This window comes from Rhipicephalus microplus, unplaced genomic scaffold (assembly GCF_043290135.1).
Source record: "Rhipicephalus microplus isolate Deutch F79 unplaced genomic scaffold, USDA_Rmic scaffold_45, whole genome shotgun sequence".
In the NCBI taxonomy this organism is placed as follows: Eukaryota; Metazoa; Arthropoda; class Arachnida; order Ixodida; family Ixodidae; genus Rhipicephalus; species Rhipicephalus microplus.
In genome coordinates, this window is record NW_027464618.1 from 2,545,877 (window position 1) to 2,572,350 (window position 26,474).

General features: G+C 40.8%; 2 protein-coding genes across 4 annotated transcripts in view; one reads left to right on the forward strand and one right to left on the reverse strand.

The window, feature by feature from the left end:
* LOC142787112 (uncharacterized) overlaps positions 1-26,474 on the forward strand; it is a 134,031-nt gene that overhangs the window by 14,505 nt on the left and 93,052 nt on the right. The window contains exon 2 of one of the 2 annotated variants that reach the window (XM_075884720.1): positions 19,922-20,342. The exons of the other annotated variant lie outside the window; for it this stretch is intronic. Coding sequence (XP_075740835.1) covers positions 19,922-20,120 — 199 coding nt within the window. The 3' untranslated portion in view covers positions 20,121-20,342. Of the gene's footprint in view, positions 1-19,921; positions 20,343-26,474 lie in introns of those variants that run through there. 2 annotated transcript variants of the gene reach the window in all.
* On the reverse strand, positions 267-11,773 carry LOC119164720 (uncharacterized). Of its 2 annotated transcripts, XM_075884716.1 has the most exons (4): positions 10,097-11,773; positions 7,693-7,782; positions 2,708-3,054; positions 267-1,205 (listed from the first exon to the last, which is right to left on the reverse strand). In XM_075884716.1, the coding sequence occupies exons 1-4, from the start codon at positions 10,296-10,298 to the stop codon at positions 1,143-1,145; spliced, it is 702 nt and encodes a 233-aa protein (XP_075740831.1). In that variant the 5' UTR covers positions 10,299-11,773; the 3' UTR covers positions 267-1,142. The 2 variants fall into 2 exon arrangements, with proteins under 2 accessions (XP_075740831.1, XP_037272829.2); XM_037416932.2 differs by having other exon boundaries at positions 267-3,054; positions 10,097-11,771.

Genomic DNA, 26,474 nt, shown 5'->3' on the forward strand with positions numbered 1-26,474 from the left:
TAGTGTGCAGGAACAGCATAAGAGAAGAGCCATAAAATGAAACCATAGCTGTTAAATCCAAAAACTAAAAGCAAATTGTGTATACTTCTGGGTCGAACCGGTTACTTCAACTGCCTTCTCCAGCCCTGTTAGCCTATTTGTCTAAGATAAATCCTTGAGGTTGAATGCAGATTCAAGACATCAAGCATAAATAGCCCATTCTCAAAAAAGGAAGGGCACAGCTGTGTGAAGCCGACAAATTTTTCAAGTGAGAACACTGCATGGCATAACAATGGATTACTACTTTATTTCCAAAGTGGAAAAAAAAGAGATAATAGGAAATGAAGTGCATCGTATGAACTGTCGTGTGCATGCACAAATAGCTTCAGAGCAAAACAATAACTTTTATAGAGATGAAATATTTCAATGCAAATATAATGACACAGAAGGTAAAAGATAGAACACTTGTACAACCACACACACCGCATATGTAACTGCACAGTGATATATGTCACAATAATAAATGTAAACACAGCTCATCAATAAGAAAGCACAAAATGAAACACTTGCACAGAAATGCAACCAATGAACAAAACCACACACTGACCACTCGTAAGAGTGTCCAACCATTGCAAGGACATACTGTACACAAAATCAAACTTGTCACGCACAAAGGAATGTATATCATTATGTTCATCACACAACAAAAAATTAACAATGAAAACAATTGTGGCTTATAACAATACACTGTGTCCCATCAAACAGTGGAAGTCCTTTTAAAAACAGTTCGTGTGTGCCTGCAGTAAATATCGCTTTGATTTCACGGTGGTTGCAAAAATCAGTGGTAAAAGACCACTACCGGTTTGATTGCCACTAAGTCTGCACCACAGGTTGGCGAACTCACTCCTGAGTTGACTTACTCGAACTCATTCAGACTCAGAATGAGCTATAAGTCTTAGAGAGTCCTGGCAAGTAATATTTTCATGAGTTTGAGTTCAAGTGATTTCGGTTAAAAAAATTTCTGTGAGTGTAAAAATTGCTGCTGCTACCACCGCGCGAGGGCAGGGGCCGGCCTCCGCCGCGGCTGCGGTCACTGTTGCTGATCGGCGGCGTGAGCTGCGTTGTTGCTGGGAGGTGGCACTCGCCAGCAACGAGCTGGCCAACTAGCTTTGGGCGGTCCGGCAAGCTGAAGATGTCACCCGGGTCCAAGGACTTCGAGCGGTCACCTGAGGCACCGCCATCATAATCGACAGAGAGTGGGAAGAGACAGAGGTTAATCCTCTCTTCCCCTCCCCCCTTGCCCGGTAAAAATTGCCAGGCTTTAAATAAAGTTTATTCATTCATTCATACAGTGTAAGTCCCAGCGAAGTCAGCACAAAATTTTGGTGAGTGAATTCAAAGTGCAAGATTAAGTTTTTTGCGTGAGACTGAGTGAGTTACAAGTTATTTTGCCGACCTATAGTCTTCACACAGAGCTAGCGAACTGCAACATGCTCAGTTTCGTGTAACAGGCTTTTTACAGCAGCAGTGACAGTAGCACCAGTGTTTCAGTGCAGTGAAATAAACATTGATGTACACGTTAGTTTTGTCTTCATCATTAATGAAACAAAAGGGCACAACTGGCAAACATGATGGGAAACTACACCCGAGGCCGAATGATAAGTCATAATTTGGCAGAGAATCGGTCACTGTTTTAGCAGGCAAAATCACATGTGCATAGAATGCATTACACACAACACTCAGAAAATCATGCACTATTAAAGGGCCCTGAATAATCTTCTCTTGAAGCATCAAGAATTTTATAGAACTACGTCATAGAGTAGATCTCAGATATTTAATACTGCAAAAAAAGTTTTTTGAGACTCCGGAGACAATAGAGCTAAATGAAGATACATGCTAAATGTTGTACATTATGAGATAGGGGGTAGTGGATACTGTCTGTGGGTATCAGTGAGTTGACATCAACTGACGTTTCCCCCCTGTTGGCTGCCCATGCTGTTTGCAAAGAGCGTGCTTTAACTCTGCGCTTAGTCTACACCATTCCTGGTATGCAAATACAAAATTTGGCAGCGATATTCACAGCTGCCACATATCTGCGACAAGTGTTTCCTCGTCATGCCTGAAAAATGGTGCACAGCCCCTTTAGATTAGCAGGCTCTGTGTGAAGATGATACTTTAAGTGCACGACAACACATGCAGATAACTTAAAGGTGACCGTGTCCACAAATGCATAAGGTACAGCAGTGGTGAAAAATGGTCAAACAAATAATATCACAGGAGGAAACGATTCGACAAGAGAACACGTAAAATTGCAGACTCCAGTGATGTTCTTTATTTAATGATAACTAGGGTGGCTCGTTGGGCTAGTTAATACTGCTTCTTAGAAACATTACAGTGCACACCGACAGGGACAAAACAAGGAAACACACGACACAGCACTTTGTCTCGTGTTTTCTTCTTTTGTCCCCGTCCACGCACGCTGTGACGTTTCTATGACAATTACTCACTACTATCACCCCCTGAACTTCCAATAAGTTCAGCAATTTTCAAGGATGAATAGTGCGAATTAGTCTTATCGCACGAGGAAACTGCAAGGGTCGAGAGAAAAGAAAGACGCCATGAAGCAAGCGCAGCAATGTTTCAGCCATTATTTAGCAAAGTGTCGTGACCTGTGCTCCAGCATGGCACGACAGCTATTGAACCATTTGAAGCAAGTTTTGCACTGGACCTTTGTGTCCCCGTGGCCGTGCTTGGTGAGGTGCATGTTGAGCGCCCTCTTAGTTGGAAATGAGAGCGAGCAGAGGCTGCATCTGAACGGGCACTCGCACTTATGGTGAAAGCGCATGTGCAGCTCAAGCAGTCGAAAGTTGGTGAACACCTCGGAGCAGCGGTCACACTTGTGCGGACAGTACGTCGGGTGGATGTTGAGGTGTGCTTCGAGGAGCTCCTTTGAGGCAAATGCCTTGGAGCAGAGGTGGCAGCTGTGCGAATGGGGGCTGGGCACTCGTGATACTTCTCCGCTACTGGGGGTCATCAGAACCACCATGGGAATCTGGCTGCTTTGTCCAGTGGCGGCTAACATGGTAAGAGAAGAGACAGGATGTGATTACAAGGTCTGATTACAATGATGTCAGATTACAATGATGAGAGACAGTATGTGATTACAAGGATGGGTTACAAGTAAAGAATAGTGCAACAAGATTAAACACAAGAGAATTCAGACGTTTGTTTTTGTTGTTATATACAACATTAAGGATGAACAGACGTCCAGTGGGCAATAAAAAAGTGCTACATACTTACCTAATGCTCCCCTAATTATACACTACCATGGTCACCGAAACTGCCAGGTTTCTAGGCACAGATATACTCAATAAAGAGGACTGTAGGACAACAGCTGACGCAGCTCAATCGGCCGAATATCAGACGTGTTATTCAAAGGTTGGAAGTTAAGTACGTGCCAGTGGCAAGCCACCTTTTCATCCCCTTTAATTTCATCATATTTATATTGTAGTTACTACAAATTATGTCCCTAATACTTTCCTTGGCTCAATTGCCTGTCAATTCTTATCACCCTCTGAGTGTCAAATGTTTCCGAAAAAAACTTTCACAAACGGTCAAATTATTTACTGTATTTTTCTCATCTACGAAATGTGTAAAGGCAGCGAAAAATTATTGAAAAGGTCAGGAACCATATTTTGGTGTCAGTGTCAATTATATTTGCATAATTTTTTATTGTACTTCAGAGCATGATATTGCTTCAGACACACGTCTGCACACAGCGCCTTATCACAGCTGCACACTTCAAATGTGTGTCTGCTCTCTCGCATTTGACGAGCAGTGTTGGCATACACAGATGGCATCCCATCTAAGCGCTGCTGCTTTGGCAGAGTAAGTTCGGTAATCATCAAGAAGAACAAGCATACCTAAGGAGTGTCGGCAATAAACAAGCTAGCAGCAGTGCGAATAATAATGTAAATCAACTTCCATTGTTAAGAGAGTGCCGATAGCGATAAAACAGAGTTTCGCATGATCCCTTTGTGATCATGTGGCAAAAGTGAAACCACGAAAGGGTACTGCACACTGGTGTTACCTCTGGTCGTGCGATGAACTAATGTTAGAAATTAGTTCTGTTTACCTCTGCAAGAAGGCAGTTAGCACAATCATTTCCAACACTTAGAGGCTCGTATGCGAGAAGTATGGTGAATTTTAAAACGATGTTTTCTACACTTTAGAACTTGCACAATACTGCTATTAAAAATCTTTCTACTATTTAAGTTTCTTCCATCCTGCTTTTAGTAAAAAATGTGGCATTCACACATGGCCATTTACAATTCTTAAAAACAGTAGAGTCATGGAAATGATTATTATTTATCTTTATATTATGCTATACAGACTATTCAAACTACATGATTTGAAATGGTTTGACCAAATCCTTATTTGCTTTGAGCCTCAAATGTAGTATTTGCTCATTTGTATTGATAAGAATGAAAAGTTGCAAAAGATTCCTGCACATAAGCTTATGAGATGAGAATGAAAAAGCTTTGCAGCAGAGATTGTTTTATCCTCTGCTGCGACTGCACACTTTTGCTGCTAGGGTTGGAAGCCCAAAAACAAAAATAAAGCAAGAAAGACTTTAAAAACTAGTGAAAAAGTAGCCAAATTGAGCCAAAAAAGAAAAAGTAACCAAAAGCAGCCACAATCTATTTTGAAACGACATTGGCGTTTTTCATTAATGTCTAAATGCAAAAGCATTTCGATGGGAATATGTAAGCAGAGAACAAACGATTAAAGATCACGTTTGATGAGATCGAAGCGTAAACTCTTGCTCGAAAGGCGTGGTGCAAGCTTAAAAACAAAGAAGAATGAGAAGGCAAGAAAGAGTGCCAAGAATTGTTACTTGAACGGTACACTAACTGGCCCAACATAACGTGCTGAATTCTTGACTAGAGCAGATATTTTGTGCAGGATGACGAATGGTTCAGTTATCCTGGCTTATGCAAGTGAGCTATTCATTTAATTAGAGCCAATTAATTATCAGTGTAGTCCCAGACCTCAATTCAACTTTGGGAGCCGATCCCATCTAGGCCACAACGTTAGCACCACGAACTCGAACGCCAGCAACTGCAACGTAATGAGATATTGATAATTTGGCTCTAAATAATTAGAAAGAAAGCAGCCAGAAATTAACCCAGCATCCGCAATGTTTTTTTTTTTCTCGCTGCCAGTGTTGCAAAAAGTAGTCGAAGTGGAACAGCATAGCGAAACCTGGCCACCCTAGTTGCTGCAGCACATTGGAGTGTGCCACAGCAACCACGACGATCAGCTGTCTACACGCTTTCACTGACTTTGCTCAGAAACGCTTTCAAAAATGATTCGACTAGTTTTAATCGTATAAAAAGTAAAGGGACGAATCTGTAACGCTTTCCTTAAGTAAAATTTTTTTCCACTGCTGCACGTAGACATCAGGACTGTGCTTTTCAGCGATCGTGGGTAAGTAACCTTTATGAAACCAAGAACAAATATTTCATGCATTTTTATATCTGGTGTCGATAATACGTTTAGTTTAATTTCTTTTTGCTCTGTAGAAATTAAAAAAAAATAGTAGTTCTATTGCATGCTTAATAGCTAAAGTCCTAATTTATGGTATTTTATTTCTCTTTTTCTGAATTTCAAGAGTAGTAGCTCTAGCATGAAACAATGAATTTTTGTTTCAGAACTAGAGCTGTCAGTTATTGTGTCAAAGTGTACTCGAAGAAAAAACAAAGCAGTTTCTTGCATAGCCTAACTACAAAACAGGCCTCCATAAATGTTTTTTCCAAATTTTATGGGCATTGTTACATTGCAAGACATCCTTTGTGACAGAGAAGGCCCTTTTTGTCCTTTTTTTTAAGGATGCGGTACGAGTGGAGATGAGACCAATAATAATAAGAACAACAATAATATTGATTATTATTATTATTATTATTATTATTATTATTATTATTATTATTATTATTATTATTATTATTATTATTATTATTATTATTATTATATCTGGGTTTTAACGTCCCAAAACCACCATATGATTATGATAGTCACTGAAGGGTAGGACTCAACCATGAAACTTCCACTACCTAGGGTTCTTTAAAAGAGACCCTGAAATACTTTTTTAAGTAACCATGGAATGGATTCACTAAAAAAGCTTATTGCCTCATGAATTCAAAGCTGCAAAAACTGTAAGAATCTGTCTAGTACGAGCAGAGTTACAAAGAATTGTCACATGCTGCAATCGCATTCTCTCTTATCTTGTCCCAGCAAAAGCACTGGAGGCTAAGCAGGAAGGGATGGCAGGGGAAAGAAAAATACGTCATGCGTGCCTCGTGACTGAGCACTTTTTTTGTTTTTTTCGAATGCACGGCTTTTTTCGCGTAATACCACGTGTACACGTGGACAAGTCGCGGCCTCCTGTGTGAGATCCCTGTAACGCGTGAGCGTGCCATGTTTAAATCAACCAATGGCTGATAGATAACCTTCTATGCGCATTTTTTTAGCATATTCCACCATTTCTTGAAATAAGAAAAAGCAATTTTTAGCTGACCTTGATAATTTATTGTGATTTCCAGACCGCGTGCTCCGGTATGATATTTGGGTCGTGTGTCTTCAGGAAACTTTACTACCCATAGGCAGCGTTTTCTGACCATGCTCAAAAAGTGTTGCAGGGCCCCTTTAACGTGCACCCAAATCTAAGCACACGGGCCTCAAGCATTTTTGCTTCCATCTAAAATGGCAACGAGACCAAGAGCTGTGGCTGAAGCATTCCTGAAATTGAGAGCCATGAAAACAGAATGACGAGATCAATGATCAAGATAACCAGGAAGCGAAAGAGAGTATGAATATAGTACAAGATATCAGAGAAAAGTCAATAACTCAGACCTGGATGGAGTTCACTAATGCATTCGCAGAAGTCAGCCCACTCAGTAACACCTAACTGATGTGACTTGCCTCGAATCATAGCCGCAATTTTATTCAAGTGCTGAAATTCAGCCAGGTTCTCCACTTCTCACATATCACGAAGTCGCACAGTCTTACATAAGCAAACGACAGCAATACCGATTCCCACAAGAGTCCTTCACATGAGAGGAGGCTGTCGCACTCTGCCAGCTGCAGACTCTAGCTTTGCCGAATTTGCACTTTGTGCATAAAATATACCCGACTTATTACACTGATGCCTGTCCAGGATGTGGTGTTATCCCCACAACTTTTCCCACCACCGTAGAGTGCACCGCAGCCTGCTTCCCTCCCCTCCTACCCTTTCTTCGGTCCACCCAAGCCCCGGAGCATTGGGAAGGCACCCTTCGTGACGGCACCCCCGAGGTCCATCAGGCGCTCGTTCTGCGGGCTTGGGCTGTTGCAGAGGTGTGTCCTGAAATAAGGACCCTCCCCATTTTCTTTGCATCTGAATGATAAAAACGTTTTTACCATCATCATCCAGCATAAATAAGGGTCCTGTCCTTATCTACATCTACACGGGAAATAAAAAGGAGCTATAATAGTTGGTGTATGAGCTGGTCAGACCAAGCCACTGACATACCACAACAGGCACAGGTGCCCACTGTGTACAACAGCCTAAAGTGATTTGGGCCAGACTTTTTTTTTTTTTTTTCATAGTTTGTGAAGTCTGTACTACTTAGTTTATGAAGTGCCCCTCTGTACTAAACTTCTTTCCATACTCACCATCAGGCTGTCTGGAGGGCAGTGTCTCCATGCTAGTGCTGTCCTGACTTGAGTCATTTGACGGAGGCGCTTGTTGAACAATCATCACGACTGCAGAAAAAAAAAAGGCCGATACTTTCACACTAGCAACCACTCATTCAAGATGCACCTATTCTTGCTCAGCAACCAATGTGAGCACATACTCAAGCCTCATTATAATAAAGTTGCATCTTACATTAAAATAAGTTCGTTACATCCAAACATTCTTCATAAAAGTATATTTCAAACACTATATTTATTGCAACATTAATCCACATTTGCTTCATTATAACCGCTTTTCGTTATACCAGGGTTAATTTATATATACGTTCGAATGTACCAAATAAGGCAAACACTGCAAACTTTTTACAGCAGGGCTTTATACGCCTAGGAGGTGTGAAAATCTGGCAGTCCATCAGTGCAGAGAAACTAAACTGGAGGGCGCTCGAGCTTCGCTTTCAAGATTCACGATACCGTAATCAAGCCCCGCACTCACTGCCTTTTCAAAAGCTAGTCGAGCTTCGTTTCTCAGTGCATGCCCGAACTGTGCCATAAGACTGTGACTGTAACATTGGCCATTTCAAGCTATCCTGGAATGCCTACTACAAATGCAGTTGTTAAGAAGCCACTACGCCATAATATTTCCTTTTGTGAGTGAGCAAAGGGCCTATTATGCATCTGTAAGGCAATGCACAGACCTACGCAGCTCCTCACTTTGTCGATTCTTTTGCGGCTGATGATGATTAAATATGTTGGGGTGCTTTGTAATGAGTGGGCCTTTAAAACACCAACTCGTGGTGCAATTCACAAGGTTTGATGCCTGGCATGATGCCACACTTCTGCCATGCGCTATTACATGCATTAAGGAGACTCCTTGCACCATGTGACGTTCAGATAAGGTTTTTTTAACACGAAAGTGGTTTATGCCCTGGTCTACCAAGATTTCAGTGATGTACTTGCACCACGAAAATGACGTTTAAAAAATAACACGATTAGAAGACAAGAAAAAGTTTCGTCAGCGAGAATGGACCCCTTGGTCAGCGACAACAGCTGCCGGGCACGCTATCCACTGCGCCGCAGTCGCATGTTTTGTAAGCTATAAAAACACGCATTACATATTTAACCACTGCCCTCTCACAGTAATCTTGGTAAAGTGTAACAACGCATCATGACCGTGAAATCCCCCATCAGTTCCTTCAACGAGTCATTTATATGCGTCCATCCTATTCGACGCATTTTCAATAGGAGAAGCGCAATTTCGTCAATGCCTTAAGACACTGCCAAGTGGTGTTCTTACTCTAAGTGTCAGTGTGGCTCATAGCATCCATCCATACAAACAATAGTTCAACGCATAGAGCAACGCGCCTGAGTCGCCTGAATGTAACTCCAGTTGCTTTAGCGTTCCCTGCTTACGCTCGCCACACGAAAAATCGAGGCCAGACAACAGAGAAGACACAAGACGCATTGCATTTCTGTTAATTGGGCAGGGGCGTTCAATGACTGTACGATTGCACGATCACGCACCTTTAGCCAAAGTTTGGCATACAATCAGTCATGCTATTCATCTTCAGGCTGTCACACCACGTCCTTTCGTTCCACTCTCACCGTTAACTACTACTGCTTCCCAGATACCCAGATACTAAAATTCCCAGCTACGCAGATGGAATTGAACAGCGAAAGCAGAGTCATAAGTGTATTGGTATGAAGGTAATAATGACAATAATATCTAGGATTTTACTTCCCAAAACCACAAAATCATTATGAGACATGCGGCTGTGGAGTGCTTCGTAAATATTCACCATCTGGTGTTCTTACATTCGCTGACATTGCACAATACACTGGCCTCTACCATTTTGCCTCCATCAAAATGCAACCGCCACGGCCAAGATTAAACCCACAACCTTCAAGTCAGCAGCCAAGCACCATAACTAAGCCACTACAGAGGACTTGGTATGAAGGTATTTTAAGATTTTATAAGTTATGCGGTCCAGCCCAGGACCGCGTATATACAACTTCTGCGAGCTGCGTGATGTTCAGCTATACCAAACACACCGTTCTAGCGCTCGCATGCATTACATCTCAGCTGCAAACCAGTTTAGATCACATTAGGCAGTTCAATAGGTTCGAATATCATAATTTATCACTAGCTCAACCTGTAGGATCCCCTTTGCACCAAACACGGCTGACCTTTGTACAACTATGTGTGGGAGAAAGACAAAAGTCCATTTTTCTCAAGCATGTGGTGATGCTCTTACCAAACGTCCGCTGAAGCGGCTGAAACTACTAGGCACATAAAAGTACCTACGGACTTGCAAATCATACTGCCACGAAATGACAAGCATAAGAAGGTAAGAAAACTTTCAGGTGGGAAAGAAAGCTGGGGTACCTTTGTGCTTACTTTGATTACTGGAATCTCCACTTTGGAGACTCTGTCCGCCGGGGGAGCGGAATCCTCGGCGAACAGAGTCTTCAAAGAGCCTTGTCAAGCTTTCTATGGGCAGGTGATGGTCATGGTGCCCTAAGAAGCCAAAAAACATGGTCTTCCCTAGCAAATATATACCACATTTGGTATACAAAGAATAATTCATGGCAGTTCAAAAAAAGCTGTCCTAAACTTGCATCCACAAACAACAAATGGTGCATGGCATGTAAAAAAGACGTAGACGGCATACAATCTTGTGTAACAGTACCTCATACATTCCTTCAAAGATGACATGATTGATTCATAAACATCGCCAGAACTGCGAACTTATTTGCCGCTAATCGCTCCGACTGATGGCTCACCACAGCTAGAAGAACCACGTAAATAAACAAGAAGAGGCCTTTTGGGTTTAGGATGCTTGTCGCAAGTTAATTAAGAGTACAAATAACAAAGGCGTACAAAATATGTTCCAAACACACAAACTGAATAAGGAAATGACCTAATCAGTGATGAACAAGAAATGCAAATGAGAGCACAAAAGGCAGGAACTGAAGAAAAAGCAAAAGCAAAAAGAAAAATGTGCCCGAGGCCACACTCATAAGAATTATTTTCTTTCAGTTTTACAGTCTTATTTTTGTACACCTTTCTCAGGGGCCATTCTCAACAACAACAATAGCATGTTCTGACATTGGCTAGCATTTGACAAAAATAAAAAAAACTGCCTCATAAAGCAAAAGGTTAAACAAAAAAATGTAATATTACTGCAAAAGTTTAAGCAGAACGTAACGCCAGAATTGGCATTTAACCGGTTTGTCAGGCTCGTGTAAACTTGTGCCATGAATTAATGTCAGATAATAGCTGAAATTCGACAACGCCAACAAGGTCATCTTACATACTTAAAAACATGGGTCGCTAGTAATATGTTTGACGGTATCGATCGGTTTATACACGTGATAGCAATATCGTTATAAAAGCACACATAAGCAAACGCAGGGCGAGCCTGACATATCGGACTCAATGTAATGTTCTTAATCCTCACAAAACGCTACATTTCGAAAATTGCAGGCTAGCACTACAAAGTTTATCATCGCTCTGTGTTATAACTGGCACAGTCCAGAGACACAAAAGGTGAGGATCTTGCCGGACTCCTGGGAAATGTAGGGCAGGTAGTGGCGGATACCTTGGAGAGAAAAAAGAGATATTATGACAGCACCAGACAAGTGTTCAAGAATGTTGTGGCCACACAGCTTCTTCCTAGAAGAGACACAGCCACAGGGAAGCAACAAAAACCTCTGCACTAACAGAGATGACAACAACAGAATAAAGACGACTTATGCCACATAAGCAATTTGCTTTAGGCAGCTTGGGTGAGTTTCACTTACGAAATGATGCCAAGTGTGAGAAAAGTGGAAGCTAAGGTCACCACTATGTAAAAAATGCACTACTGTATCGGTTTAACGCTGTTAAAAATTTTTATTTTCAATGACACAAAATTGCACAAAAAAGCTGACCAGTAACCACATCAACTTCATTCAAATAATGTTATGACTCAGCTGCTCTACAGCATCTTTATTTAACAGCCTGTAAGTTATTGCAAACCTAAAACACCTGATACAAGCAACTCAAGGTGTTCAATAATAATAATAATAATAATAATAATAATAATAATAATAATAATAATAATAATAATAATAATAATAATAATAATAATAATAATAATAATAATAATAATAATAATATATTATTATTATTATTATTATTATTATTATTATTATTATTATTATTATTATTATTATTATTATTATTATTATTATTATTATTAGTGGGGTCACACAGTTTCATACAGTAATACCTAGGGAGGAATCTGGCACTGCTATCGTGTACCCTCATGGGAATTATGGGAACTACAGGCTTCAGATTGGATTGCGTTAGCCAGTAAACTATCTACGGATCTTTTGCTACAGTTTCAGTTTAATTCTTTGCGTAGAGTGGGTAGTACGGTGGGTGCAGATGGCTTAATCTGCGCCCTTGTTGTTCAAAGAAGCTGGAAACTGCTAGGCCTCTCAATTTACTGCAACGCTGGAGCTGTATAAGTCGTGTTTGACAGTTTAAGCGAAGCGTCGTCCACTCATCGCAGCGCATAGATGGAGCGTTCCATGCCAGTGCAAAGTATTACGTCGAGTTCACGTTTGTTGTGAGTGCGTCTAGCCAAAACTCGTTGAAATCAACTGCAAAACGACAGGGACACAAAGTAGACGCATCGTCACGCTTTTCTGATTTGACTTCCCAACAAAATGAGAGGTGCGTTGAGTGCAGACCACTTGAACATATGCACCTGGCATTGCAGCAGACAGAACGTTAAGTGTTCCTCACTTAATACTGTGCTGTTATTTCTCTAGATAGATGTTGCGCACCTTTGAGGGCAAAACAAAAATGTTTATTTTTAATGGTTGTAAAGACTAATTTATTAAATTTTTATGCCAAATCTGAAACACAATGGAAGAGCAATGCAAACTCTGGTGGTTAAATTTGTCCAGGTTTCACTTCGACTGCCTAGTCACACGAAGCTTCTGCAATAAAGTTTGCGTACAAAAGAATGAAGCAAGTTTCAATCAGACACAACACTATATCACCTTGTTTTACACTCAGCAAACAAGCGTCGCGGATCTCAAAAACGTGATCCATTCGAAGCAGATTCGAAGCCTGTACTTCCCATAATTCCCATGGGGTTACAAGCACCGCTGAAGGAGCCCACGTAGACACTAGCGCCAGATTCCCCTCTAGGTATTATTGTATGAAATTCTATTATTGGGGTTTAATGTCCTAAACCTCGATATAATTATGAGACACCGTAGTGGTGGCTCTGCAAATTTTGATAACCTGGGGCTTTTTAACATATACCTAAATCTAAGTACACAAGCATCAATAATCTTTACAGCCTTCAAAAATGTGTTTACCATGGCCGACTTCAATCAAACAAGCAGCCGAGTGGCTTAACCACTACACCACCGTGGCGGTTCCAAGGTGTTTCAATACTATATGCATCCAATAGAAAGACAGGATAATCAGAACAAATGATTGTTCATAGATAGCCTAGTATGACATTATAGTTTGATTAGTAAAACAGGCAACTTATATGGTGCCAGAACGCATGTGTTTCATAAAAAGTTTCATTGTGACGAGCCAACATTATTGTTATAATTAGAAAAGCTCTGTTACTGTGTAGCTTAGCCTTGGTGAAGTGAGCTTCAAGTGTCAAGTTCATATGACAGCAAATAATAAATAACTAACAGGCACGAAATGATTAATAGGATAGGGAAGGGTGCCTCAGACTGGCGTCAGTTTAAAAAGACAGATCATGCCTGTCTTTAACGAGGCGACCGAGTCATCATTGGCCGAGGAGAAGGATGACAGCGACAGCAAGCTCACTGCACGAAGACTAACACGCACGACGTACACATTGAGTGAAGACGAATAAAAGTGACACCAAACAACTATTTTTTGTGGTGCCTATTTTTTAGCGCGAAATAAATCTTATCCGACAGTGAGTCTGATCCCAGAATATTGAAGTTTTTCTACCTGCAGCAAATGTAAAGTCGTATGCTCACATGCTGCGAACAGTTCGTGTTCGAGAGCAGTGTTCATGTTAAAGGCGGTAGTTTGATGAGCATGCATGCACTTTGTGCGCATGCGCCATGGCTCGACTTGGTCCACTGGCAGCCGCGACGGCAGGGCCGCTTTTCATTGTGCCGTTCTTTTTACTTCGTAAGCAGCACAGAATTGAGCGGGGCTGGATAATAATATACATACTCTAATTTTGAGACTGGCATGCTTAACAGCAGCAGACTACGTGACCACATTCAGCAAAGCGACCGACTCCATATTCCATAATCGCCAGCTTCAAGGCTGCGCAACGAAACAGTTCCTTGATAAATTGAAGCATGGCTTAAAATATGAATCCTACTCACAACGCGAAGTGAATGCAGAAATATGTCACTATATTTCATGCTCTTTTTATTTCTACTACTATCTAACTGCACGTTCTGGCCAGTTGTCGGTCCCTTCAAAGGGCTCCTAAACAGGCCGTGTTCAGCGACAGTAGTTTTTTTCTCACCTTCACTATCCTTCCCACGAGAACTTATCCTTCTTGTAACTTATTTCCTCATAAGACATGTGTGATGTCAGCATATGCATTTAGACGGTCAAGATTTTGCACTTTTCAACTACACGATGCTATCATAACGCAAGTCATAATCTACATTCATGACTTGCACAGTCATGAATGTAGCAAACAAAGTGAAATAGGTTTATCGCGCACGACAGGCATGCGAGACAAGAGAGAACGGGCTTGCGATTGCTTGGCGAAACAAGGTAGGTGACCATTCGCAACAGATATCTCTGTTATGTTGAACGATCGAGAGCTTGTTTCATCCTTATGTCAATTGAGCAATCTGATGACGTCACGAATTTCGCCATAGACTAGAAACGCCAGGCGAGAGGAACGCGCTTGTTGTTGGTATTTTCAGAGGTTATTTAGGGGCCCTTTTAATAGAGTGGTTTCTGCAAGCGCCAATTTAAAGCAACAAATGATGCGAATAAAAAAAATTTTAACAGGGAAAAAAATTGTTTGAAAGTGAAAATGTTTATTTTCCATCTTTAGAAAGTACAGATGTGGGCATTATAGAAAAAAAGCTGGCATCAGATGGCTTGACTAGCCTGCGACACTTTGATATTAGTATTTGACAGTGAGGCAATATTATGTATGAACATTTATATACATACTGTACACTTATGCATAATTATACAAGCGCAAAGTCGCATACATACATACATATTGGGGCTACCACATATATAAATTCTACAGCAAATAATAAAAGATTGTCCACATACATTCATCAATATCAAGTGCTTGAAAGAACTACACAGCTGAAGGAATGAGGTAAGAGCTACAGGCTTTCAATCAGCACAAACTAAACCCAACAAGTGAACTTAGTGCATTAAAGGATAATGACACAGAATTCCCATTCTATGTAAACAAGCATAACATAACACCAGCCAACACACCTTCATTAAGATGAATGTTCAAAGTGCCTTGTTAACATAGTCGTTCCAGTAATTTTCAACAACCATGTAAAAGCCGCTCAAATCATAGTTATGCAACCCTATCAAAGGCACAATAATGTACACAGAGAGCAAAAGACCAGAACGATATGGCTCATTTTTCACCAGACAACTTGCGCAGGTGTGTGCACGCATTGGAAAAACCTTTTGGAAAGACCCGCACAGTTGATCGATATGTGAGATTTAACGTCCCAAAAGTGCCATAAAATTACGAGAGACGCCGCAGTGGAGGGCTCCAGAAATTTGGACTACCTGGGGTTCTTTAACGCACAGAAAGACCTACACAAGGAATGTAAAAAATGAGAAATGCAAAGCATTGAAAAAAAAAATTAAGGCAGCTTCACATATGTGATGTCAAACCTTTAGAAAAAGTGAAGCTGGGTGACCTTTTTGGTTTCACTTTGGTTTTCTCTTTCTTACCTTCCTCTCCTCCTTTCTTTTTTTTTCCACTCTTTTCCAGTTACTTTTCTCTCATTACCTCTATTAGTTACTATTTTTCTTCTTACTTTGTCTCTCTTTTTATTTCTCACTTCCTTCCTCTTTCTATCTGTTTTTACACATGGTTTAGCTGCGTAACACCGAGCGATGACAGCAAAAACAGCCCGGGCCCCCAAGTTCTGCACTTAATGTTACTATCGAGGCACTCAATGAACAAAGGTAAAAATACTTCTCGTCGGCTCAATTGACCGCATGACAATATGCTACAGACGGCTATGCTTTATACGGCTTTAGCTGCGTTCACATGAGAGCACGTAGGTCGTCTCACGCCATGACATCATCTCCAAAGCGACATGAGACAACAACAGCACACTAGAGCATACTTATCATCTATCATCATGTCATACTTATCATCTATCATCATGTCAACTATCATCATGTCATACCAACTAGCCCCAACCGCCACACTTCTAAGTGACTTTGAGGCAGTGCAATTTCCTCTGAATAAGTGGTTTCATGGCGTGGCCACCCGTGCCACAGTGAAACCACCTTGTCAAGTGGTTGCATGAGATAAAATGTTGGTATGTGGGATTTAACGTCCCAAAACCACCATATGATTATGAGAGACGCCGTAGTGGAGGGCTCCAGAAATTTTGACCACCTGGGGTTCTTTAACGTGCGCCCAAATCTGAGCACACGGGCCTACAACGTTTCCGCCTCCATCGGAAACGCAGCCGCCGCAGCCGGGAATCGAACCCGTGCCCTGCGGGTCAGCAGCCGAGTACCTTAGCTACTAGACCACCGCGGCGGGGCATGAGATAAAATGTACGTCTACTCGCTTGTTCCAAATGGTTCAAGATTGAGAAAATTTCCTATTCATGCCAAAACAAATTTGAATATTGTGATTTTCATTAAAACATTGGAAGCGCTTGAAGATAACCCCCCCCACACACACTAACAACTCAAGATTGTTTTCCTCGAGTAATTATCGCACCCCCGAAAACTGCTGCAATAATGTCGTCTGCTCTTTCCAGCCACTGATGATGATAGTGCACGCCATCTGGCACCATCTCTTAAGCATCAAGCATACTATTCAACAAAGATTCAATCCAAGTCAAGCCGAAGTGGCCAGTGTACGTTGCGGCGTGTTTTGTATGTTGTGTTGGTAATCTTGTCACGTTATGAGGCGATACTGAAGCTGTACAGCTGCTTTCAAGTTGCAAGTGATAGATCATGCACTAAACAACGGCAACAGGGCCGCCGGTAGGCCCTTCGGAGTCTACGAGTTCTGTGTTCGCTACTGGTTACGGCAGCTTAAAGCCACCAAGGCGCGTTGGGTCTGCCGTGTGCTTAAGACTGGGATTGATGGTAAACTTTATTTCTTCAGAAGGAAACTGTGGACGATTCTGTTAAATAGCCATCAGTTCAATACTGACATCCCACGTTTACCTTTTGACGGCTCCTCTTGAGCGACGCTACCGCTACGCCCACAACGCCCGCAAGCTTTGCGTACAGTATTCTAATTCTCGACTATTTGCTTCCACTTTTTGTGTCTTTAATAAATCTTGTCTTGTGTTGTATCTCTGCTTTTATTGTTGAGGTAAATTGTAATTAGTACTTCTTAAAGCTTGCTGTAAGTTGCTGGTGTGAGAATCCCGATTTGCGGCCACTTCGTTTTCTTTTTCACTCTGTACGTTTTCGTTGAAAGTTTTCCCCGCGTAATTCTCGCACCCCCCAACTTTGCATCAGTTTTCCGGCAAAAAAAGTGCGAGGATTATGCGAGTAAATACGGTAAATATTTAAAATACCGTACAACCTTAGTCATTTTCTCCTTTCACCAAAATATCCTTCACGTCAAGTTTGGCATGAAAAGATAAATCAGCTAAATTTTTGACATGCCAGTTTTTGACGAGTAAATGAGGTTGGAGCTGATAAAGCAGGTGATATCAGTAGTATACAGATCATTTTCACTTTCTGTAGGGCTTGCCAGTGGGTCACACAGTTGGACTTCATTATCTTCATTTTATTAGTGCCATTTTAGAACAGATTTAGAGCAGTTACTAACGAAAAAAATCATGCTTTCGAGCAGCACATATCAACACTTTTTTTTAAAGCAGCTTGGAGTAATTGGAGCTGCATTTGCATCTGGGTCATTCCAAGTGAAACGTCCCAGCCCAGAATTCAACCACCAGCGATTCTATATATTAAAAAAAAATGAGCTAGAAGATAAGTGCATGAGAGTGACTTTAGTCAGGTAGTTTCGTTCAAAAAAATTTCCTGATCACGTGACCGCCCTTTGAATGTTCTGGAGAAAAGCAAGAATTAGGGGGGAATAACTTATGTGCATAGAACCTTGAAATTCGGCACAATGACACATCGTGGTTTGAAGCATTGCACTGTCATTGTGCTTTCCCGTGACATCACAATAAAGCCATATATTAATGTTCACGCTCAAAAAGGCTTTTTGAGTATGAAAAAGGCTTAGCAAAGAAGCTTTAAAACATGCAAGTTCAGACATTTTTTTGTAAACAGCAGCATAGCTTCAGCTGTAAAAGTTTTTGCCATTATTACCAGTTAATATAGCGTCTGTGAAAAATACTTTCACCTCATGTAAAAATAGGCCGACCTACAATCCGGCAGTATTCTTGCAATTTGACAGTTCAGATGCAGATCCCTTGCAGGTACATCATATCGAATGTAAGTAGTGCCTCGCAGATGTAATTTTTTAGTGTCACTGTTGATATGTGGAACACAAAGGAGTTTCACTGCCAGATGATTATCAGAACTTTTTAACTGAACCATTTTATGCCCACACTGGCTTGCCGTCATAATAACAGCTATCTTTCGTATACTGCACACCAAACATCACAAGTTTACGCAAACAAGCCTAATCGATGCTAGTCACTAAACACTTCATGCTCACAATGGGGCAGAACATGAAATATATGCACAGGCTATTGACAATTGGATTCGGCAGCACCACTTTACACCAGAATAAAGTTTTAGTGGGTGTACTTTGACAATGCATATTATTTACAAAGGGTTATTTTAACTTGTTATTTGCACGAATGGCAAGACAACCATACTGAAACAGACAAGGGTCAAGAGCTGTTCTGAAGGATATTGGAAAGTAGGACTACTATAGAGCGGCTTTTCTACATGCCCCTAACTAGCACATGTCAAATTTCGGATCACGATTAGTCGCTGACACCTTAGTCAATGTACGACCCTAATATTTCAGGCAGCTTTAACAATTCAGCTCATTGAACAACGATATCATAAATGTGATTAAACAAAATATGCAAAGGTGCACATTTCCACTTCCAGCAAACTTGTATTGTTAGGCACACCTGTTTCACTTCATCATGACCACCTGTCACAGGTTAAAAATAGAGCAGCAATTGCTTGATGAAAGCTACAACAGAATGTATAGGAACCCTGATAAATTTTCTTTAATTTTCTGAAAAGGTTAGCTTCACGATGCGAGTAGTTGAGTCTATTCTGCAATTAACACACGTGCCAGCATTAACATTAAAACGTTTGAAGCGGCATGTATAAAATCCTACGTGTTTCACCAATAATTAGGTTATCGACAACCAACAGCCATGCTTTCTTCTGCCATCATACCACATGAGTTACTTGCTTTTACTATGAATGTTTTTTTGCTGGGCACACATTTGCCTAAAAATAGCTCAGTCTTTAACAGTTTCACTGCTTGAGTCCCGACCATCACTGTCACGAGACAATATTTGAAGCTTTGCCAGAAGGTTTGCCATAAAACTTTAGTACTTTCCACTACATGTGTACCCCGATATGATGAACCCAGATATAGAAGAATTTCAGTTATTACAAAGTCAATAAAAAAATAGTCTCATAATAAATATACTGTTATTATTAAACTTTTGTAACAAATTTTTGGACATAATGAACTTATTTTCGTGTAAGACGCAACTTTGTTGTAATGAGGTTGGAGTGTACATCCACAGTGCAAAGGTGCATTACTGTGCACAGCACTGTTTTGGCTGAAGCTCGCTGTAGAGAACCTGCCACTCAATGCTTCGTGAGCGCAACATATTGAGGCTTGCACCTGCACATTCGCACATGGTATTTGAGATAGTCCTTGCGAGCAAAGCGCTTCAGGCAGTCTGGACATTTGAACGGTCGCTCGCCTGTGTGCGTCCGTATGTGGTTCTCGAGCACATGCTTGTAGGCAAACCTCTTTGGGCACAGGTGGCAATGGAATGGCCTCAACCCAGAGGCAGCTAAGTTCGGCTCCAACGTGGCCATTCCTACACCGGACGTCCCCAGAGCAGGGATGCAGGAAACCTCCGAGCTGATGCGCTGCAGCTCGCGACCAAGTGGGCTGTCGATGCTGCTTGACGTGTCGGAGTTGTGCACTGCTGCCCAGGACATGCGGCTCGGCGCGTAGGCGGTTGCGTGCGCAGATGAGGGCCGGCTGAAAGTCGATTCTTCCAGAGGCCGAACGGACAGTGGCTCACCACTTTCTGCAAACAATGCACAAGAAATAATACAGGCCCATGTATAAACCAGACGCAAGCTTCTCAGCCATATTTGAAATAAAAGCAATAAAGGATCTCAAAATAATAAAAGAAATAATCAAAGCAATAAAGGATCTCATAAAGCCCTTCCAAGTGCAGTCAATCTGCCCCTTTGGAGAAGGCAAAGAGTAGTACCTGTTTATCCCTACGAAGAGGATATACTCTTTGGTTCATCTTCATAATTTGCAAGTGTGAAATACAGTGTGATTAATAAAGGGTATTTTCTACAATATGCCAGTAAGTGACACACCAGTTGTGCTATAAAAATGTGTATGAAAGCAATGCCTTTCTCATGCTCACATGTGAAAGTGACTAATGTTTAGGTAAAATTAGGGAGCCTTTCTGATATGCTTGATCAAAATGATACCAATGCAGATGTCATGGAGGACCGTGAGAAGTAACCAATCAGTATTTGAAGAAATTTACGCTTTATTTCATTACTTTTCATTTCTACAAAAAAAAATAATTAGATGCCTGTGAAGTGTTAAAAATAACATGTCACAATGCATGCCCAAGCCGGCTATCTTGGAAACATTTGGAAAGTAAAGGAAAGATCCTGATCAATCATGTGCATTCAAGAAGCCAGTTCGTTTTTCAGATGGTTTTAATGTTTTGCTTCGGAATAAGGAACGAGAAAAAGTTATGAAAGCTCCCCGTACATTGGGGAAAGCACATGACTGCTTGTTTTTCATGAAACAATGTCCTTATTTTATTGTGATAGCAATTATAGGAACACTCCAAGAGCATTTTTGCCATCACCATTACTGTTGACACCACTGTGAGGTTTCACACAAAGTCCAAACGTGATATCACCCGAGCGTTGCGTGCTGTATATGTGGATGAAAGCGTGAGAGGGCATCTGACGATCGTGGCTAAAGTGATAAGAAAATGCACTGGTAGTTTCCTTTGAGTGAAAGGCATATGGGGAGCCTCAGGGGAAGGGTGCATCTCTTCGGCTAAACAGCATACTTCTATCAAAGAGGCGCACTTGCATGTGCCCTATCTTGATAGTGATCAGAAGACAGCTCATACCTTTGTACTTGCTGTTCACATTGAAGCGATAAAAATTGTCAAGGTCACTTTGCTTACCACAACTGGTGTGTTTCTTAGCACCAGGTTGGATTCCAAAGAAGTGAACTGCTAGCCATCATACACCATTCTAATTTGTTGCTTCGCCTTTGTAACGAAACTGACTCACATGATGTTTACTCTGAGGTGTGAGCAACTGACAGAGCTTCGCAAATGGTGACCAAGGAGCTGCTCTAGCGGACAGGTGTTCATACCAGCAACCACAATGTACCCCGTGTAACATACACAATCGCCTCTGTATACACCTGTTTATCAAATTCGTTCTTTGCAAACTCATGGCGATGTATATACAGAACATTCATATTCCGAAATCATTCAGATACTTGGAAATTTTTCTCCTGTGCTACTGGTTGGCTCAGCAGCCCTGCTACTTGAGATGCAGCTCTAAAAAATCAGTTGGGAATCAGTTGCATTGCAACGAACTTGGTTTAACAGTTTGCATTTATTCCCAATGTTAACATACCTGAATGCAATCTCTGAGTGGCAATGCAGGTGTCAAGAAGTTGCTTTTTTTTCCATTTGTTTTCTTTATGCAACACAAAATGTAGATCGATTTAAATGCTATAAGCCATTTCTCAACATCTTCCACAATCTCTGCATTGACGTCTTATCGCTTAAGCCAATAAACGTAGTCACATTCAAATTCTGTGCATAACAAAATATTCAAGTGCAAACAATACACATCGAACATATGGTGAACTACAATAACCCAATGCTATAAATCATGTTTTCAATTTCAGGCAACATGCACTAGAAACTAACAGTACCCATTGACCAGCATTAATTTGCTTTGGTGGTAATTTCACCTGCAACAACATATATGAAGAAACTAAAATGTTCCCTACATTTCGATACTGCATCCATACCAACTAAGCAACACTGTAAAATTGATTATTTATCATCATTCGTACTATTCAATACCAAACTTTAACAAAAACAACCAATTTTTCAGCCATTGGACTTTGGACAACTGAACTTTGCAGGCTCCATCTGCACAAGTAATGTCAGGAAAACTGTCTAGCAAAGTCAGTATATCGTGCCTCTAGAAACATTTCATGACTGGTCAGCACATCCTGGTAACACAGACTGTATGAATGCCAAAGTTATCAATTTATTAGAATTTCTTCAATAAGATATTGAATAGAAAGTTGGCCTTTCTTGCATTATAGAGAACACTATCACACTTCTGAGGGCACCACTTTCACTATGAAAAGACACTTGGCAAACTAGAAAGCTTGAAAGAAGAAAAAAGGAAAAGCAGCAAAATCACTTCGAAGTTTCTGCACCAGCTTGCAATGACGTCAATGGGTTTGACAGTGCTCAGGCCAACATAAACATTTGTCGCTAAAAATGCTGAACATTTGTGTTCTAAAACACGCAGTCATAACATTGCAACTTTTACAAAATTTTATTGAAACAACTGTAACCAAAAATACAAACTAATAACATTACACCAACGTCACATGCTTAACTTTTGGTGTGAATTCAAACATGAAACTTTGACGTTCGATTGGTCTTGTAATAATTAACCCATGATAAAGAAATTAATAGTGTTAGTGGCCTGAAGTGGTAATTTGTTTAAATAAGTTTCATGATCCACTTTAGCATGAATTCAGTGTGCTCCACCAATATGTTTTTATGTTTCTTGTGCAATAATGTCCAACCATCCTTTGCTTCAGCAATGTCATTTTTTTAATATGCCCTTTGTGTAGTGTCAGTATTAGCTCCATTTAACTAGCAGCCCTCATGCCATGATAAGAATAAAAAAGCTTTTGTTTCACGATCATTGGTTCAAAGAAGCAGTTAGAATTATTTTCTTCAAACGGATGGGATATTCATTTCACAGTCTGGAGGATTCTTCAAGCCCAACACTATCCTCCCAGCTCAAAAGAATCGAGTGTTTCCTTTCGCACTTTCAAGAGGTCTACAACTCGCACCATCACTCCAGAAAACACCAGGACATTAACGAAGCAAGACCTTGGCTTTGAGGCTGAAATCTCGTCTTTCCTGATCATCTAAAACTCGACCACCACTCTTTTTCCTAGAGCCGTTTGGTGACAAAGTTCTTTTGTATAAATACGGGCCTTGTGTGTGCCATCCTAGAACGACAACATCACACCATGTAGTCATCTATGTGAATTACGTTATCTTTCCCTGTTGTAACAGCTTCAACCTTCAGTGCTTAGAAAGAGGCTTCATTGCACTTCATTGCATGGACGACCACTATCAGAAAGGGAATCAAAGAACTTGACTCACACCACATGGTGTCTGCCATAGAGAAACCAGAGTGTGCAGTGCAAATATGGCCAAACATAACAGACAAATTCCACCATAGTCATGTGGGCCCCCAATTTGTTAGTAATGAGAAGGTTGCACTATCTATTTGCTCACTGTGACCACTGGAGTCTCCGCTTGGAAGTATCTGTACAGAGACAGCTTCAGCAGTTCTTGAGCTTTCTATCGGCAGCTGGTAGTCATGCGTTCCTACACAATCAAAAACGTTCTCCTCCCTGGCAAATATAGACTGCTTCTTATACAGAAGATAATGTAACAAAGTTTGAGAGAACTTCTGCAATATTTGAAATAGACACACGGCACGTATTTCATTTTCTTTTTTCTTTTTACATCATATCATATGCTTGTTTTGAAACACGGTATTATAATTGCATTCATAGTAACACACATCTTTACATATCTTTCATTACACTTTCTAGCTGGATGGCTAACTCAAGCAAAATAAACCAATAAACAAAAGGCCTTTCAATTTACAGCAGCCTGTCACAACCTATGTGCAATAGCAAAAGATGCAGAAAAAAATGTACAATATCATAAGGAATCGATTCAACAAGAAAAACCAAACACTGACCATTTAAGCAAATGAGGTACAATATGCAGAAACTGCAGCAAATGAAAAGCAAAAACAATATCTGCCAAAGGCCATAATTTGTAAGAATATCTTTCTTTCAATTCTAATCTTGCTAGGCTACATTTTGCCAGGGGTGCTAATTTCCAAAAAAGCAGCACAGTACGACATATACATTCCCAAGACAAAGAAAAGGCTGCCTCAAAAATCCTTATGCAACATCATTATGGCCCATAATTTTACATTGCAAGCTTATGCTGAGCAATACAAGCATCGACAATTAATCCAGCGCATATAAACCTGGCTCATCCAAATTTGCTGAAAAAAATCAAGTTATACGACAAGTTTAACCGGTCAGTCCAGCCTACTTTTTCTCTTGATGTGAAGCCTAGCCCACAAGTGAAATATCCAATGCAATGTCTGTTATAGCAGACACAAAATCCAAATACCAAAACAAAAGTACACACACATGCAGAATTATTCTCTGACAGGTGACTAAGTCAAAAGCCCACAGCTCCTGCCAAATGCACAAGTACAACAGTGCAGTTTTCTGGGCCACTTGGCACGTAATGTGAAGTGAAGTGTTCCAGCAAGTTTCAAGTGCCTTACCAAGTGTATACGTGCACGGTCTACAGAACCAGTGGAAACAACACAGCAGCAACAAGAACGGTGGGAAGAAGGATGATAGAGAGAAGGATACCACCGAAAAAAGTCGCTAGCTTTGAAGCCGGTCACACAGTCACCCGTATAAGGGACCGAAATGGTCCCGAAATGGCGGGTCAGTTAATAGTTTTTAAAGTTGAACTTTGGAAACTTTACTATAAATGGCTGGAGAGTTTATTTTATTGGAACAAGGCTGGTCCCGAGCGTTATTCCCTGGTTGTGCTCAGGTCTGTAACTTGCTGGAATCCTTCACCTCACACGAGCATAAATATGAGTCAATGGTCGTCCAAGCCTCGAAATTGCGCAAAAGACTATGCGCCACTGGTCCTACAAAGGTTCTCTTCGTTGTGCATTGTCACTTGCACAGTCCAGTAACACAAGGGTGATGATCTTGTTCAACTCTTGCGAGACGGAAGCGGCAGTGAATACCCTAGGGAGGAAGGAGAGGCGTTACAAGTATGCTAGATGCAGAACCTTATCTCATTATGGCAGCTCTTTCATGCAAGCACGTGGTTGAAAATGTCACTGTTGAAATAAGAAGAGAGTCCACGCAATTTATCTGCTCATGTAAGTTTTGGACTTGTGAACACTGGTCTACTAAAAGTGAAACCAAACCAAAAAAACTAGATGGGCAGTGTTAAGTGTTCTTTTAGAGCAAGCCATTATGAAGAACCAGCTAAGCAAAAAAAAAAAAAAAATCGTGTGAAAAATACAGCTTGCGGCATTGCTTTAATTCTCATACCAACTTTCAATGAAACCTCTTAAGCAGCGGTCATTCTATTCTAAGTAAACATAACTGAGATAGTACAGCAGAACAACAAAAGGTGGAACATAATTTTTTTAAAACCATTCCGTTGTTCATGATAATCTAAATTTTAGAAAATAGCTTAAAATCCGGGTTGTCATACTATGTACCTGCCAACCTAAGGACTCTAACAATAGTCATAAAATAAGACAAAAAGGAGAGGGGAACAATAAAAACCAAAAAATAAAGATTTCTTGCTTCTTGGGCTACAGTAACATCACACACCACTCTAAATGATTGCAGAAAAGGCTTTTAGACTTCAGTGGTCATACTGATGCTCGCCTATAGGGCATGTGCAGCCAAACATGTGAACATGGAGAAGTACACCATGAACTACGAGATCCAGTAGCCCCTTCTCACCACCTAGCTCACTTCACCAAATCAAATTGTATGATAATAATGTTAACTTTGCATGCACTGTAGTGTGAGGTTAGCACGAGTTTCTCACTGAGGTAAGGATAACCAAGCTGAATTTTGAACAGGCCTCAGACAAATGCGATTGCCTCCCCTCCTGTGGCATCAGTGGACAGAGCGAAGGGTTGCACAGCAAGCTGATAAGCTTTCTTAACAACAGATCATTTTTCGAACCGCTGTTCTTTGTTATTTTCATTTCAAACAGCATTAGACTGCTTATCAGGAAATCCACGGCTGTCGCCGTGCAATTGGGAAGAATGGTTAGAGATCTGGAGTCTCGCCATTACATAAGGAGAATCGGAAGATATGTTTACTGACATGCATTTACTTTGGCATTCTGGGAACAAAAAAAAATAATAATAGTAATAATAATAAATAAAATTGAAAACT